General features: G+C 35.0%; 1 protein-coding gene across 8 annotated transcripts in view; it reads right to left on the bottom strand.

Moving 5' to 3' along the window:
• ankhd1 (ankyrin repeat and KH domain containing 1) overlaps positions 1-16918 on the bottom strand; it is a 187779-nt gene that overhangs the window by 100744 nt on the left and 70117 nt on the right. For 6 of the 8 annotated variants that reach the window (XM_039773750.1, XM_039773751.1, XM_039773755.1 and 3 more), the window contains exons 2-3: positions 11498-11651; positions 1688-1844 (exon numbers count right to left, since the gene is read on the bottom strand). In XM_039773750.1, the coding sequence (XP_039629684.1) occupies positions 1688-1844; positions 11498-11651 (311 nt within the window). The remainder of the gene's footprint in view (positions 1-1687; positions 1845-11497; positions 11652-16918) is intronic. The other 2 variants (XM_039773753.1, XM_039773754.1) reach the window with 1 other exon arrangement.

Here is a 16918-nt window from a genome sequence, read left to right as displayed (position 1 = left end):
GTACCAACCATGTTGGGATTTTCAGTACCAGAAGTAAACATCAGCTTTCCTCTCAATCCGTCGCCTCTCCAAACCACTACATCCTCCCCCGACGCCTGGGTTCACTCGACACTCACTTTTGCAATTATAGAAAAACGTTGGTCTCGTAGATTTCACATAACAAATGTGCATGCTCAGATGCAACTGGAACTTCACAAGTAGTCCTCATTCCGCAGTACAATGCAAATAATAGCGCTATGAAGTGCTTGGCCCTCACAAAGTGAACAGAGGGTCATCCCTACAGATTTTATTATTTTATTTTTTCTCCAGCCGTCTGGAGTTTTTTTGTTTTTTCTGTCCCCCCTGGCCATTGAACCTTACTCTTATTCGATGTTACTGTTGATTTATTTTTTATAATTATGTCTTTCATTTTTCTATTCTTTAATATGTAAAGCACTTTGAGCTACTGTTTGTATGAAAATGTGCTATATAAATAAATGTTGTTGTTGTTGTTGTTATCTGTCTGATGTCTCAAGTTTTATGTACCACAACAGAATGGGGGGAAAAAAGAAGGGAAATAAAAAGGGCCAAGATTGCAGTGAACTTCCCATACCTATAAACTCTTCACACAGGTAATCTGACATGTTCAGTGATTTCAAGGCATGTAAATTGACATACTCAGGCAATGAGATCAGCAACTGCAGTTAAGTCTGACCACCAACTCTGATTAGAGCTTGTGAAATGTGACATTTGCTTTAGGGTTGAGAGTGCTTTATATAAAAAGATTTCTTGACTTTTATGCAAGGATAAAAAAAGCAAGTTTCCATAATGAAGGAGCCTTTAAAAAACACAAAATATTGTCTTCAGTCCTCCAGGTGCCAGGGTTTGCCCAGTTTTATTATTTAGGGGTTTCAAGGAAACGTTTTTTTTTTTTAACAAATATCTAATGCTTACTGCATAAAATTTGGTATTTTTACTCTTAACCTTCCATGCAGAAAAGTAATGTCTTGTTTTAGTACCTACTATGCTCCCTTTGTTTCATAATGTACCAATTAATAGCTGCTATTACTATGACAATATAGCTTTTGAAAAATAGGAAATATACATTGAAAAAGACCAAGTGCTAAACTGTTAATCATTCCTTAGAAAGGCAGAGGGCCTACAAACATTTGTAAGGGAAATTATAGAGAACTGTTTGGAGAAACTCCTTCCTTCAAATGAAATGTAAACAAGTTTTTAAAAAATACAGGAAACTGAGTAACAGACACATTTTCATGAAAATGTACAAACCAATGAAACATTAGAAGGACCATTACTGAAACTTCCCAGTTTCCCAACAAATCATTCAAAACAGTTCCATATCCATATGTAGAGACATGTTACAATAACAACTTTAAATTGGTTCCACATTATGAATAAACATTAAACAAAATATAAAAATTACTTGTGGTGCTTGAAAGATCATCTGTCAAGACACAGACTTGAAATGCAACATAGTAAATAAGCACTTCCAACTAACAATTTATTTTTTGATTCTGATATATTTTAATTCCCGGAATGGAAAAAGGAAAATATGAACAGAATCGAAAGTCACATGAACTTGTTACAACTGCTGAAGTGTTGCATATGAATAAATAAAAATTGGTTGTTTAAAAGATTTGTTAATTGGTCTAATGAAAATACAAATATGCAAAATGGTGGTACATACTTGTCTGCTTGGCCAGCATTTAGTGTGTTCTCAGCTCTCATTCGAGTCAATGCCGCTGCCGCCTCATCTAGTGCACAGCTGACAGAAGAGGTCAATCTTCGGAGCACCTCTGGATCTGCGAAGGCTTTACCATCGGCAGTCGATAATTTACCAATTCCTTTCATTATGTTCAGCAATCAAGTTAGTACGAACATCACACATGTAAAAGCCCAAAAAAAAAAAAAGAAAACAAAACACAAAAACCAGGCCTTTGTTAAAAAAAGCAACATCATGCAAGGTTAGTCTTAAGTGAAGCAGAACATCTAAACAAATCAAAAACAATTTTGCCACAAACCATTATCATATTATTGCCAACATGGACATGGGGTTCATTAAAAATTATTTAAAAGGTCATGTTTGAAATAAAAGCAAAAAAAAAAAAAAACACTTTACATTAAGTAATGTTTTGCAGAGTGTAAGAGTAAAACTTTTTGGCCAGATTTTTACCAATTAAATAAAAAAATGTAAACGTTTTTAAAATTATGCCAGGAGTCTGACATTACTTAAGTTTCATGGCTTATTGGTGAATTTCTTCAAATTTCTAAAAATGGGGGTACATAAAAGATTACAAGGGGGTCAACAATCCAGGAAGGCAATATCTACTCACATGCAGCCTTTTTATAATTTACAGTACGTGAAGAATATTTGTAAGATGCCAAAGAATGAACTCTTATTCAGGACAAAATAAAAATACTTTCTTAAATGTAATTCACTTATGGTATAATTTATTAATGATCTGACAACCTTAACTTAGCACAACTTAATTGTAACTAAATATGATTCTGAAATAATTAAAATATTCACTTTTGCAACTATGTTGCTGGCAATAGTCCAACAGGTTTTTGTTTTTTTTTTATTGTAACTACATTTAATATTGTAATTTTAACTCAAGTACAAACATAACACACAGGATTAGGCAGCTTGTGGGTTTAAGGTTACGGAGGACTATGGCAAACAACCAAGTTTTTAGGTATTTAAATTACATTAAGGTATTAAATTCTATTAAGTTGTCACTTTTTGCATAAATATCAAAACTGCGATTTTCTCCAAATAATCAATATATGTTTATTTGCTTGCAATAGTCAATCAGGTTTTCTTGTCTTAAAAAGCTGCAAGATGATGTTTTGCAACACAGTGGTAGCTTATTTATTTATTTTTGAAAGGATATCATTTATAGGCTTCAAATATCATGTTACCATCATGAATTGACACATTTATACGGGCTCTATTAACAGGGGAAACCCTAAGTGCCATGAACTCCATTTCTCATTCTACATCTAGTAGGAAGGGAGCTTTATGCCTTTAAGACACTGATTAAATATGTCTGCCCGATGTGTTAAAAGGGATGCTTTCAAAACAAAACAATACATAGCTATTTTATTTATGTGCTGCCGTTATTCTTAAAATCTCAGCCTCTTACCCAGGTAAACAGGAGTGGAGTTTGTCTTCTACATTTGTGGTTTCACTGTGCTCGTGCTATAAGCGGCTAAAGTGCTGTAACAGGTAGTAGAAAAGAATCTTTTATGGACCTCAAACAGGCACTGAACTATATAATTGAAAAAAGTACATCCATTGATTGTTGATTACTTAGATTTCAACAGATCTTAGACAGGTGGCGCAGCTGGTGTTTTTTTAAACCTATAAATTCTAGTGCTTCAAATTGTGTATAGTATAGAACAAAAAACATTTTGTAGTTTTGAAATCTATCTAAAGAGCAAGGGTATGGGGAGGTTTCTATGAAACCTTCCCATCCCTAGAATAAAATCTGGTTCAAATGAATCCCATTCTTTTAATCATAATTGTGATGTGTACACACCTTGTTTGTAGTTCATCTGCAGTCTACTCAACTAATTGTACGTGACTAGGGAAGGCACACAGCTGTGTAGAAACCAGAGCTCTGAGACATGATTGTGTTGAGGCACAAATCAAGACTACAAAAACATTCCTGTAGTATTTAAGACTTCCAAGAGCAGAAGTCTCCATAATTTTTAAATGAAATACGTATTAAACATTCACAATTCTTATAGGAGCTGGGCAGCCAGCCAAATTAAGCAATCAGGGAGAAAGGTCATGGTAAGAAGTGACTAAAAACTCACTGGTAACTCTGGCTGGACTTCAGAGAACCTGTGTGGATATGGCAGATAATTCTGATGTAGGCTTTTCGAGAGTAGCCAGACAGAAGCCACTTCTCAGTAAAAGACATGAAACCCAGCATGTAATGTGCAAAAAGGCACCTAAAGGAGACTCTGTGAAAAAAAAGATTGTCTTGTCTGATGAAAACAAGATTAAAGCCATGTCTGTAGGAAACCAGGCACCACATGTACAATACCATTTCAACAGTGACGCATGGTGTTGGAAGCATCACACTGTGGGAATGGTTCAACTGAACAGGTTGAGGAAAAGCTACAGGGAGCAAATTACAGAGATAGCCTTAATGATAACCTGCTCTAGAGCACTCTAAGACCTCAGACTGGGCCGAAGATTCACCTTCCAACGGGACAATGACCCCAAGCACAAAGCCGGATTGGCTCAGGGACAACTATGGGAATGTCCATGAGTGGCTTAGCAAGAGGCCAAACTCTAACCCAATCGAACATCTCTGGAGAAATCTGAAAACATCTGTCAACTGATGGTCTCCATCCAACCTAAGAGAGTTTGAGAGGATCTGTAAGGAACAAACAGCAGAAAAAAAAAAAAAAACAAACCCAGATTTGTGGAGCTTGTAATGTCAGACCTAAGACGACTTCAGGTCAGAGTCGCTGACAAAAGGGGTATTAACTCAATAAAAAGTCAAGAGTCTTATTAATTTGAAAAATTTCCTACAATTCTGTTTTCGCTTTGTCATTCTGGGGTATTGGATATTTGTTTCCTGATGTGGGGGAAAAATCTATTTAAATTACTTTAGCACAAGGCTGCAGCGTAGTAAAATGTGAAAAAAAGGGGTCCGAATACCTTATGAAATATCGTATATCTAGGATTATTCTTTACACGTTTGAAAATTTGCAGGCTCTTCCTAGTATGATCACTCTTATTTATAACTTATTAAAATTCTTCTACTGCAGTGTGGTATTTTCTTCTTTGTGTTAGACTGAATTTTTTTATTAAGATATTCTATTGAAGCTATGTCAATTAAAGAAGAACTAACTGATAACTTGAAGCTTTTAAAACATAAAAACTGAGCAAAAAGAGTAAGAATTTGGATCCAGGCTAATCCATCAAATTTGAATTAATTTCTAAGCTGGACCACAATACTGCTAATGAGAGGACATTAGGGAACGTCTAGCATATGAGTAAAATAAATGATATTCTTAGAACTCCTGTTCAGATCATTCTAAATGAACACACTTTTTTTTCTTTAATGTAATATAACATACATTCTACACTTGCATGCACAAAAATCAGGTTATCTGAAAATTGTACAACACAAGCCTGTCCCTTGCTGTTCCCTATAACCTACCTTTTCCCATTTCCTGTAAATAAGGCTGAGCACATACATACTAAAGGCACCATGGAGGAAGATGCCCAATAGCAGCAGGGCCGTTAACGCATCTTTAGGAATTCAATCTTCATGATCAACATTACAATTGGAAAAGTGGCTTTCACAGTATTAAAGCCACCACAACACATCAAAAATGTCAACATAATACCCTACACTTCAGGAAATGACTACAACAGTTATACAGTATTATTCACCTACAGAGCTTTAAATACAAAACAACAGGCAGAATGTATGTGGAATTAGCACATGAAAACATAAAAACCTATGTGCAACAAGAAATGTTAAAAAAAATTCCTAATGAAAAAAAAACAAACAAACACCCTTATTAAAATGTATCTCTGTATATGCTTGGGAGTCAACCAGGCCTAAGAAGCACAGCAAACTGCTGCCACCCCTCCACTACACTGTGCAATAGGAGTACATTGTGACACAAGAATCTCCTGGAAAACGTGTCAAATTATAGCCAAATAAAATATACCTGTCTCTTGAAGAATAAAATTATAAAAGTATATTTTTCATACAGAATGTATATATGAATGTCTAAAGCAGGAATGACTTTGTTCTTAACTAATATTCAAGGCCAATGATATAAACTGCAAAATCAACCAAAAACAGAATTCAATTGTTTAGCAACTAGGTGAAGTTAACTGGCAACTGCAAAATGACCCTGTGCGACTTAGCATGGATACATGAACATGCCTTGTAACAGAGTGATGCACTATTCAGTGTCTGTTCTTGTCTTGTTTCAGTGATGCCAGGATAGGCAACTACAATAGCTACAGTATCTAATTGTGGGCCTGGCTTGTATTAAGTTGTGAACCATTGGATGAATTATTTCTGACTTTAAAATTAAAAATTACAACTGCAATTAAAATAAACTGCAAAAGCCACATTACCCTTGACTAACAATATCCCATAAAGCAGGCTTCCTATACTGTATATAGGCAGAGTGGTGGCGACTCTGCCCTGTTGGGCCCTTAACCTGCAATTGCTGAGCAAGGAATTATTATTATTATGTTAATTCTGGCACCAAAAAGAGGGACAATTAATTGATCTCAAATAATAAAGTAGCATCACATCAACAGCTTTAGTAGACTTATCCTTACTCATAGATTGGAAAAGTACAGGGTGGCGCAGGGAAACTGGAAATTTTGGAACTAGGTGTTGGGCGACCCTGGGGTGTCGGCAGTTGTTTGGGACCAATGCAAGGACGTTCATAACCCTTTGCCATTAGGATGTTATGATTGTGTCCTGTCTGCTCATGAGATTACAACATGGGTGCGTAATTTCAAAGAAACAGGTTCAGCCTTAAAAAAAAAAAGTCCCCAGGTAGAGCCACTTCACATACTGCCCGACAATCGATGGCAGCTATTCGACAGGACGATTGTTTGGAAGGTGCATCATTTCACGTAACTGCGATATTCCGTGGCCTCCAAGATCCATAGACCTCACTGTTTGCAATTTTTCTAAAAGCCAAGTGTAATACACACGTCCTATAACCATTGCTGAACTAAAAAGGAAGACCAAAGAGGAAATTGCCAGCATTCCTCTTGACATCAAGCAGTGCAGAATTTCTACAACAGACTGTCAGAATATGTACAGAGAAAGAGACAACACCTTTATGATGTTTCCTTCAAAACATAACATGAATATTAAATTAAAATTAATTACCATCATTAATCGCATATCTTGTACAATACATTTCATCATTCAATGTATTTTGTAATGTGTTTATTCGCCCATTGAACATCCAATTGAAAAATTTTCCGTTTCCCTGCACCACACTGTATTTAGAAATATTTAAGAATCATCAATGTCTGTCTGAAATACTGGACACAATGAACTATATTAATAAGTATGAAGCAGAAATTATAATGGCAAGTGCTTTACTATGTGCATGTGCCATGTCTGTGTGATGCAACATACTGTAATAGAATGCTACAGGTGTCATTACCTACTAATAAGCAACATGTCTTCAAATAAGAGGCGTCACATAAAAGAGGGCTCAGCTGGAGTCCATGAACCAGTACAAGCAGAAGACAAGGTAAAAAAATAAATGCCTATTGTCCAGAGATTGTATCTGCTCCATTTAATAGCAACACTACCACTGTGATCATAATTTAACCCAATTAGAACTATCAGCAGCAAGGCCTAATGAAGCATTCTGGGTTAACAATAGCAAGTGGCAGCACTAGGTGCAAGTCACTTAGAGCCTGGTTTCGAGGAGGTCAACAGTGCTGATCAGGAAAGCTCCGTTAACGCTCTGGGGGCTAGATAGCTTAGCTGCTTCTCTCAATTGCCAGTTTGGGCTTCTTTACCTATACACGATACACATGTTAGTTTGAAGAGCTGGGTAAAGGGAATGGGGTGTCCAAGGGAGAACCATTATTTCATTATATAATTTTTTGTGTACAGTTTATCTGCATTTGGTTGTTTTATCACAAAACAAAAAAAAAAAACAAAAAAAAAACTGTTGCATACCAAAAGATAAAAATTGTTGGGGGATGGGCCAGCACAAAGCCAGTACAGACAGGCATAACCCCCATACACCACCCCCCATACCATGGGCCTCCTGCTCATTCCATTCCATAATCTGTGCACAGTCTCTCAATCTGATTAACTACTACTCTAGATTTTTATACTGTAACTAACTGCTAGTGTCCAAAAAATGGCCCAGATGTTTCAGCTTTTATCTGTGATCCACTGTAAATCTATTTTGAAAATGTGATTTGAAAAAATTCCTTGTGGGGGTCTGCTCATTCATAATGGGTACTGGCTCATGACAGATTTTCCCTGGCAACTGCAGATAGACAAAAACAAAAAGACAGAAAGCACAAAGAACATCTAGGCAATGTACAGAAGCAATTAAAAAAGGGCAAATAAAATGTTATGTTCTGTAGTAAAAAACTGCCGATTATACATCAAGGGATGTTCTACCCAAACTGAAAAGTGCATTAGTAAGACTGCATTTGGGGCACTGGGTGATGCTTTAATCTTAACACTTCAGTGGGAAGAAAAACAAAAAGACAGACACAGTTGTACAGAGAAAGACAATCTAGTACATCTTTGGACTAAACTCTCTTCAGTCTTCAGCAAAACCTAATCAAGGTCTTTAAGGGATTGATATGGACGATGGCTCATTCACATACTTCACAACTATACAAAAATTGAGGAAAGTACATTTAAGACAATTATGGACCCAGGAAGCATTTCTTCACACAAATGGATCAAGGGAATCTGGTAGAAATTAACAAATTGTGCATTAAAGTAGAAATCTGAAGATGTTTTTACCAATTATCTGGAAAAGGGGATAACTTTACTTTAGAGATTAATTTTTAAAATTCAAATGTATTACTAAATATTAACATATCAACATGTCCAAAAGCAATATGAAATGTTTGAAATTAAATATATAATGAAATGTCCAGGTAAGATTAAGTCATGGAAAGGCTAAATTCTTTTAAATGCTTCTTTGGCACTTAGACTGCAAGCAGAAATACATGTTCTTTTTAAAAAAAAATTTTTTTTTTTTAACAAATCTGTCTTTTACCTTCACCAAATGGTTCATTTAATTTTTTTCTCTTGTTAATTACATCAATTTTTGGCATATTATGATTCCTTGGGGGATTCTTTACCTGATATCTTTCTTTTAGTTTTGACGTTTTGTTAGCTTAGCATATTGGGTTTTGACATTTGGCATCTGTCTGCCGGTTTCAATTTAGTTTTATTTCTTACTTTACATTTTTTTGGCCCTTTTCAAACAAATTGTTCGTTCAGCTTGTGCCTCCTTGCACAGATCATAAACTCTAGGCTTTCATTTATTCCATCAAAAGGTACCAAAAGAAAGCTCTCTGTATGATTATTAAGTTAAGATACCATCCAGGTCACTGCTCTGTGATTTTACTATATGAGGTCTCATTTAATTTGCTCTGAATTCCATCCATAGTCACTATGTTGCGGATATTCAAAAATCAACAACCTACTACAAATTGTCTGATTTTTCACATAATGTAACCTTAAAAGACTGATATTCTATTAGGGTTATCTTTTTAAATAATCCAACATTTTAGCTTTACAAACACATGTAGTGACCCTTGGTAAAAACTCCATTTTAATCAAGTTATTTTGATGTCAATAAGCATAATAAAAATGGGAGGAGGGCTAACTTAGGACATATGGAATGTGGGACTATAGTTTTATTATTTTCTTCTTTGTTAGCCATATGGTGTTTTTTGACTCAGAATTAAACTTGTGTTACAGGCAGGTTTTTTGTTTTAGTCTAATTATATTGTATTTAGAATAATATAAAATACTACAAGATAATACATAGAGGTGCACTTTATTAAAATAAACTGCAGCAAACACAATTCCTCCTCCTCTTTGTCTTTTAGAATTTCTGTGTAGGGTCAATGTTTTATAGGTTGTAGTATGATTTTTTTAAGGCTGGACAGCTTTCCTGGCGCCAATCCTCCTCATTTATCTGGGCTGGTGATGGGCTCTGAAAAGGAGGCTGGAGTTAAAATATTTAAGAAGGCACCATTACATATGAATGACATACGTACATACAGTAAATATAAAATTAGGAAGCACTTCTTAAATTAATATCATTCATTATCCTTAGTATAGTAACATTAACATTACACCAGAAATCAACTTTCACCCGCACACAGTGATAATATTTTGACTGTCAATGCAGAGAATTTTCTGTGTTACGTTGATAGCTAGTTGTAAGTCAAACCTGCTTGTTCCATATTTCATAAAAAAATAAATGTTATGACTGTCTGGTCTCATGTTATTTCCTTTTCATGAAGTACTTTAAAAATTGAAAGCTGTTGTTTTTGAATAGTTTAATTGTGTAACTTTTATAAAAGAGGTTAATCAATTTAAAATGCAACTCAAGTACAATAAATGTGAAAGAGGAATGCAATATTCCTTATATTGGGTTCAAACATATCAAATCAAAAATATCAAATCAAAACTTAACAGAACACGTTATTTTCTACAACGTGATCTCAAACATTCTGCATGAATCAAACTTGAACTGATTTGAACAACAAAAAATAAAATTAAAACACTGAAATGTAACTGTCACAACCTTATCTTCCCATAACCAAGCACTGAGCTCATCTAGGACAGAAAGATCATAATAGATGTCTTCTTTAAGGCTTAAATGACAATGGAAATCTTTATTAGCTGGGAAACTGCCAATTATTCTTCATTTCTTATCAATTTGAGATGCTTCTTTTACTATACCATAAATCAGGTAAAATGCTTGAATACCTAGTTTTTGATATGAATAAAGCCTTTGGGCTGTGGGAGGTGTACCAGTGAGCACGGACACAAGGCACCCATTACATGGACATACCACAGCTTCCCAAGTAAATTAGTGCAGGAGCTCTCATGATGGTTTAACCCATAATTCTCACTCTCTAAATACTGACTACTGCATCCAGCAAAATAAATATAAGGTAATATCTGATGAAATATTATGTCTTTCATTAATATTTATAGCTTGAAAAGGACCCCAAATTAAAAGTAACAGCTCTCAAATGTTTCAGTATCTATATTAACAAAAATACATTTATATACAACTTTGATTACCTCTGGAAATTGATTTGTGAAGAAAATCCATAATGTACGTTCATACTTTCAGTCATCCCACTTACTTTCAAAATCCTCAAAATGTAATTACAAGTGTAATTTTCTTTATCAGGTTGTGCATTTAAACTGCTAACGTTTGATGTCTTGCACAATATAACTGGAAACAAATATTTTTAAGTACAATTGATTACTACATGAAGAGCGCATTTTTGCAGACATGAGCTGTTGCTAAGGCGGAGTATTCGATTAGCCGATTTTCTTCAGTTCAAAAGTAGTATACATTTGAACATTGGATCAAAGTGGAATTTACCATATGGAGGGACTGGTAAAAGATGGTACTAACAATTATCTTGGTGTTGGTTCTCTTCTACGAAAACAGTCTCATCAATGAACATGGAAATGTGGTAAGATTTTATGGTCATCATCCTACTTTTATCATTAAACTACAGTTTAGTGATTAAATAACACATGTTATGCCCTCTATAAATAAAGCAAATGAATCACTGAAAAGCTGAAAAATTTTTAAACTTTTATTTTGCCCTGATATAAGAAGAGGGTGGCATCAGAAGCTCAAATTCAAAGCTTTAACAATAATGAAAATGACTAAACTCAACAAGCAATAAGTGAAAAGCTCATCTGAACTAAAGTCATCTCATGAAGATTTAGCATACCTGCAGCTTCAAGTAGGGCTTCCAGCCTAGCTTGTGTTTCTGGGTCTACTGTTCGCAAATCTGCTCCATCTGCAGCACTTGATAGTAGCAACTCAGATGCTGTTTTCAGCATTGGATTGTCTAAATCCTCCTGGTCCAAAATGAAAGATTCAACCTGTAAACAAAAACAAAAAAGTTAAACAATAAAATCCTCACAGCACTGCACTGACGTACACTGAAGACATCAAGCCCTGCCTATGTGAGACACTCGTATAACAAGGTATACTAAGCTTGACATACTACACAAACTTTTTCAAACCCATCTAATCTAATTCAGGAACATATCCTGTCAGCTTTATGTAGAAGATGGGAATCGGCTTTGGATATTGTACTACTCCATTATTCTTGCATGTACTGTAATGGGCGCCAAATAATAAACCGGTTAAAGGTTAAATTTGTATTTTTTAAGTCAGTTTTTATTTTTTTTACAGTTATGACATACATCCACTTACCCCAGAAACATGACTTCAATAAATTAAGTATTACTTATAAATATAAAAGTATGCTCCCCGACAGCTTACAATAACACACCAAAGGAAATCTGAATGAAGTTTACCAAACAAATCCACTCGAAAGCCAAGAATGTTCAGAGCAGCAGATGCACCATTTGAGGTTGCGTATATATAATAAAGGGGCTTATCCATACAATGTTCATATTTTTGTAAACTTTATTTTCTTTATTAATTTATTAAGAAGCCTGGCTGTTCTCTTCATGTCATATGCTAATCTCATTAATGTGGCAACCTTTCAGTCCCATGGTTGCAGTTTCATGAATGGTTACAAGTGTACATTAGTAAGAAATTCCCATAATCAGGCTGTAATTTTTTTGGGTGAAATTTAATTTTAAACATTTTACATTTAAGCTTTTTAATAAAGCTATTTGCATTTACAGATGGATAAATTAAACTTGTAGCCGAGCCGCAACTGAATCACCAGCAATATACCAATGCAATGCATTAAAGAGAAGGGGAAAAAATGGAAAGGCAGAGCGAGGAAGGTTTATAGCTTGGAAAAACTGGCAACTGATGGCACACATGCAAAAAGTAAATGCAAAATAATGGCTACCACACATAAACCTTTACACTGCAGAGAGTGGGAGTACTGCTACATCTGCTGGAAAACAAACATTTTCTCACCAGTAATATGAAAGGCAGCACTATGATAACGCAGGCCGATTTGCCATTTTTATAGCTATATATCATGGAGCACTGCAGACATTTTTCCGTTTTCAGAAAACAAACTTTGCAAAGGGCGAAACAATATGGTCCACAACTGCAGCACAAGTAAAGTGATGAAGAACAGAAGTCACCATAAAAGGTTTCCTAGTTCCAATATGAAGCCACTTTGCCTAATTTCCATAAACAACAAACAAACAATGCATAGCTTAAAAACACAAGCTTCGAGAATGTTTGCCAAATCAATGAAAAAAAAAATCAACTTAAAAAAATATATATGGAACTAAGAAGAAAAATTTACTTTCAACAACATTAACACATCTTTGGAGAGTGGGGGGAAAAATCAAGGCAAGCAAACTGCACACAGACAACGACAAGGCGCTTGGCATTAGAACAATAATATGTAACAACCACATGATGCAATGATGATAAAAGCATTAAAGGTAATCAATACATAAAATATGGATTGTTATACGATATGAGAACCATCAATTTTTTAATGATGACTTAAAGTGAAAGTTATCTAAGCTCCAAGTACAGTGAGAAAAAACACCCAAAACCCAGAATTTGTAACATTTTACAAAGTGAAAACACTAACTGCTCAAGACTCATCAATGGACATTTTTTTCCATTCTAAAAGTTTTTCTTCCATAAAAATTTGATTATGACAGCTTCAAGCTGGACAAGCAATTTTGAATTGAGTACATCACATACAATTTTGTAGATAATGTATATTAACCTTAAAACACAAAATTCAATAATCACTTAATGACACTGATACATTGCATTAGATCTTAAGAAAAATATAAAAATGTTATATTGATGATTTTCATTTAAACTCAGCATCTGATGGTTCTTGATTCAGTCTCCAACAACTGTCATCCAGCATCGATGGATTTTACTTGCCCTGGTCCTGCTTTTCCATCACTGCAATGTCCTGGTGAAACAATTCACCATGTTTGTCACTGATTGCAGCAAGATAGCAGAGAAGAAGTACAAGTGTGACATGTTGTAGTTCACAGTATTGTATGCTTGAATCATGCTGTCCACCAGCTGGAGGTAATTTAGTGCTTAGTAGTTGCCAAGAAAACCTTCAACAACCACCTTAAATGTTCTCAATGCAATTTCTTCCTATCCCACTAGCACATCTTTGAACCTGTCGTCATAGATGATGTGCCTGATTGGTGGAACAACAAAAATGCCTTCCTTAATCTTTGCATCAGTTATTTGTGGAAACTTTTGTCTCAAGATACCAAAATCCTTCACCTTTTCTTGTTTGTCTTTTACATTAAATTTTTCTTTAGTCCAAGTTTTATATGAGGATAACACAAAAATATCATTGTTGGGTCAAAAAGTAGTTTTATGTGGCACATTCTTCTGCCCTGAAACCAAAGACTTAGAAGCAGCCAGATGTTTATCATGTAATTAAACTCTTTAGCACATCTGTTCTATTAGCAAATGAAACAATACAACTTGGTATATCTAAGCTGCATTCCTAGTGGCAGTGCCACTACTTTTAGATCACCACAGATGTTCCAGTTGTAGTAGTTATACTGTATATGTATACTTAAATTATGAAAGAAAATCACAGAATTAAGCAATTGCAATAAAACAGGACATTATATGAACATTTAAATGTAAGGCTGCAGGGGATGGCTAATTACAATATAAAATTATAGCGGGCTGATGTAAAATTATGATTTTTAATTTTTATAGAATTTTAAACAGGATTATGCACTCTCACTCTTCAAAGGCTTCCATGAACATATTTTCACTGACTTGCATGAAGGGATCATTTTGTATGTTTTTGATTTTGTTTTAATTTTTTAAGGAAAAAAAGAGAAGCTGTCAGGGCAGAGATTGTGATTAACAGGCAAAACACATAAGATACAGTGAAATGTTTTTAGGAAACAAAACCCATGTTGTCCGGTAATTGGTAGATATCGGGTAAACTGAGTAAATGTAAGTAATGGTTTGAATATAGCTAAACTAGGGGTGAACAAAGATGACAATTGCTAACTCTAAAAAGAAATATCTATCTTCTTCTAAAATAATATCAAGCAGTCTACTTCACCACATAGATTATATCAAGTTATATTCTTTAACAAGACTGCTTCACATTTAAAAGAGAGCATTTGTCACTTTGTCTATCCCTCCCTAAAATCTGTTTCACATCTAAGCTTCACCCACCACGGAAAATAATTTCTGTGATATCCAGAAAATAATATTACACTGTTTTACTTTTATATCTGTCTCCCAGCTACTATAGTAATAATTACAGACTTCCCCAGAAACATTATTTTACTCTGCTCTCGATTACTTTTCCTGGAATGCTTTCCTTTCTCGAATATAATTTGAATACTTCTTTGGATACAAGGTGCTGTGTCTGCATTGCTGCATTTCATTTTCAGTGCAGAACCAACATCACACTGGTACATGCCTCTGGGTCATTTCATTGTATTGTATCTCAACATAAGCTCTGACATTAAAGCACATCATCATTAGTTGGGACATTGTTAACAGTCAACAAGACTGTACTTTTGTTTTTAGTTAAGTTCAATGGTTCAGTAGACAGTGCTGCTGCTTCCTAGATTCAGCATCCTGGGTTGAAATATCGCACACTCAGACGCCATTAACATATTCTTTTTCTTTTTCTCATGTTTCACTTGTTCTTGCGTCAAGTACTTCAGGATGTGTTCCTTCTACATCTGCAAAGACATGTAGCATTCCAAACAGTCCCCAGTGTTGGTACGTGTATAAGAGGGCCCGGACATAAATCACTAATGTAATAGGCTGTAGCTCTCCACAACCCTGAATTACACTAAACAAGTTTGAAGGGGAGATATACTTTTACAATATAGGGAATATGACATTTTAACTATGTAAACTCCTCACTCAATAGAGAGAAAAAAAACTGACAAAAATGTTAGCGTTAAAGTGTTTTTGTAATTGTACTATGCCTAAAATAAATGAAAGAATTGAGCTTGCATTCAGCTGCAGAAATTCACTTTTATCTTATCCCACTCTATGGCATCAGTGTGTCACAAGAATAATGGCCTTGTTAGAAATAGTCTCACATCTGATGATAGAGGGTGGCAATATTGCAAATTATATGCAACACTAAAACTGCAGTGTAATTTAAACTTTAGAAACTGAAAAGAAAGGCACTGGAAGAAATCTGAAAAAATCTCAGAAAGAAATTAGAGTGGTGCTCTATTCATTTGAATAAAACGATTGAAGTTTACCCAGTAACAGAACAGCTTCACACATTACACCCAAGGTTCCATGAGCAACGCTGAAATCAGCACTGATGACATCATTTATTCAGTTCCAAAAAGTGATATATTCAGATCAACCTAATTTTATTTTATACTGCTCCTTTCAGAAATCAAAGCATCACAAGGAGCTTCACAGAAGATGCAAGGAAAAAAACAAAAAGATTGCACAATGCAAATCTGGGCGAAAGAGACTTGTGTTAATGTAGGAGGAAAAGCACCAAAGCAGTGGCTGAGTGGGAGCTGAAGTGCTGTCCACTGCATGGCACACAGCTGTTACATGACATAAACACAAATGTTTTTAGATCATTCCTTTTGTAAGAGAAGCAGATGGATAGTAGGTCCTGTGTTTCTCTCAGCCTTGTATGCAGCTGTTTATAAAGCAGGTCCAATTGCAGGTTTAAGGAATGGGCCTGCTACCACTATTTCATAATATAATACAATATATAAAGCTTGTAATATCAGCTTTGTACAAGAAGATACTTTAAACTGCTCAGGCAATAGGCCTTTTCTGAAGTCTTGACAAGGTGAACAGGAATGTAGTGTAAGCTGGAACACAAAGCAGGACTACAGATTTTGAATCAGAGATTTAATCCTGTGCTTTCCAATAATGTCTTGAAACATTTTTATGTGCATTGGGAAAAAGAAAGAAGAAAAAAAAAAAAAAAAGAATGTGAACCTGCTCGGTTACCAGAGTGTGTTTTCAAATTTTTGGCAACAAGAGTGGAGCTGATGTGGTTACAAAAGAAGACACATTTCAAAGATTCTGCATTCCATAAATCCCGAGAATATTTGCAATATATCTTACACAAGACACAGAAGAATCAAGAGAGCAGGTGGTGACTCTTAGTGCAATTGATAAATAGAAGACTCCGCAGAAGATAAGTAGTCTTCAGAGGATTGCGGAGATAGGAAGCACTGAACAGTGGAAG

This window comes from Polypterus senegalus, chromosome 13 (genome assembly GCF_016835505.1).
Source record: "Polypterus senegalus isolate Bchr_013 chromosome 13, ASM1683550v1, whole genome shotgun sequence".
Taxonomy (NCBI): Eukaryota; Metazoa; Chordata; class Cladistia; order Polypteriformes; family Polypteridae; genus Polypterus; species Polypterus senegalus.
Note: the sequence above shows the minus strand (reverse complement) of the source record. Positions and strands in the feature narration are given on the sequence as shown.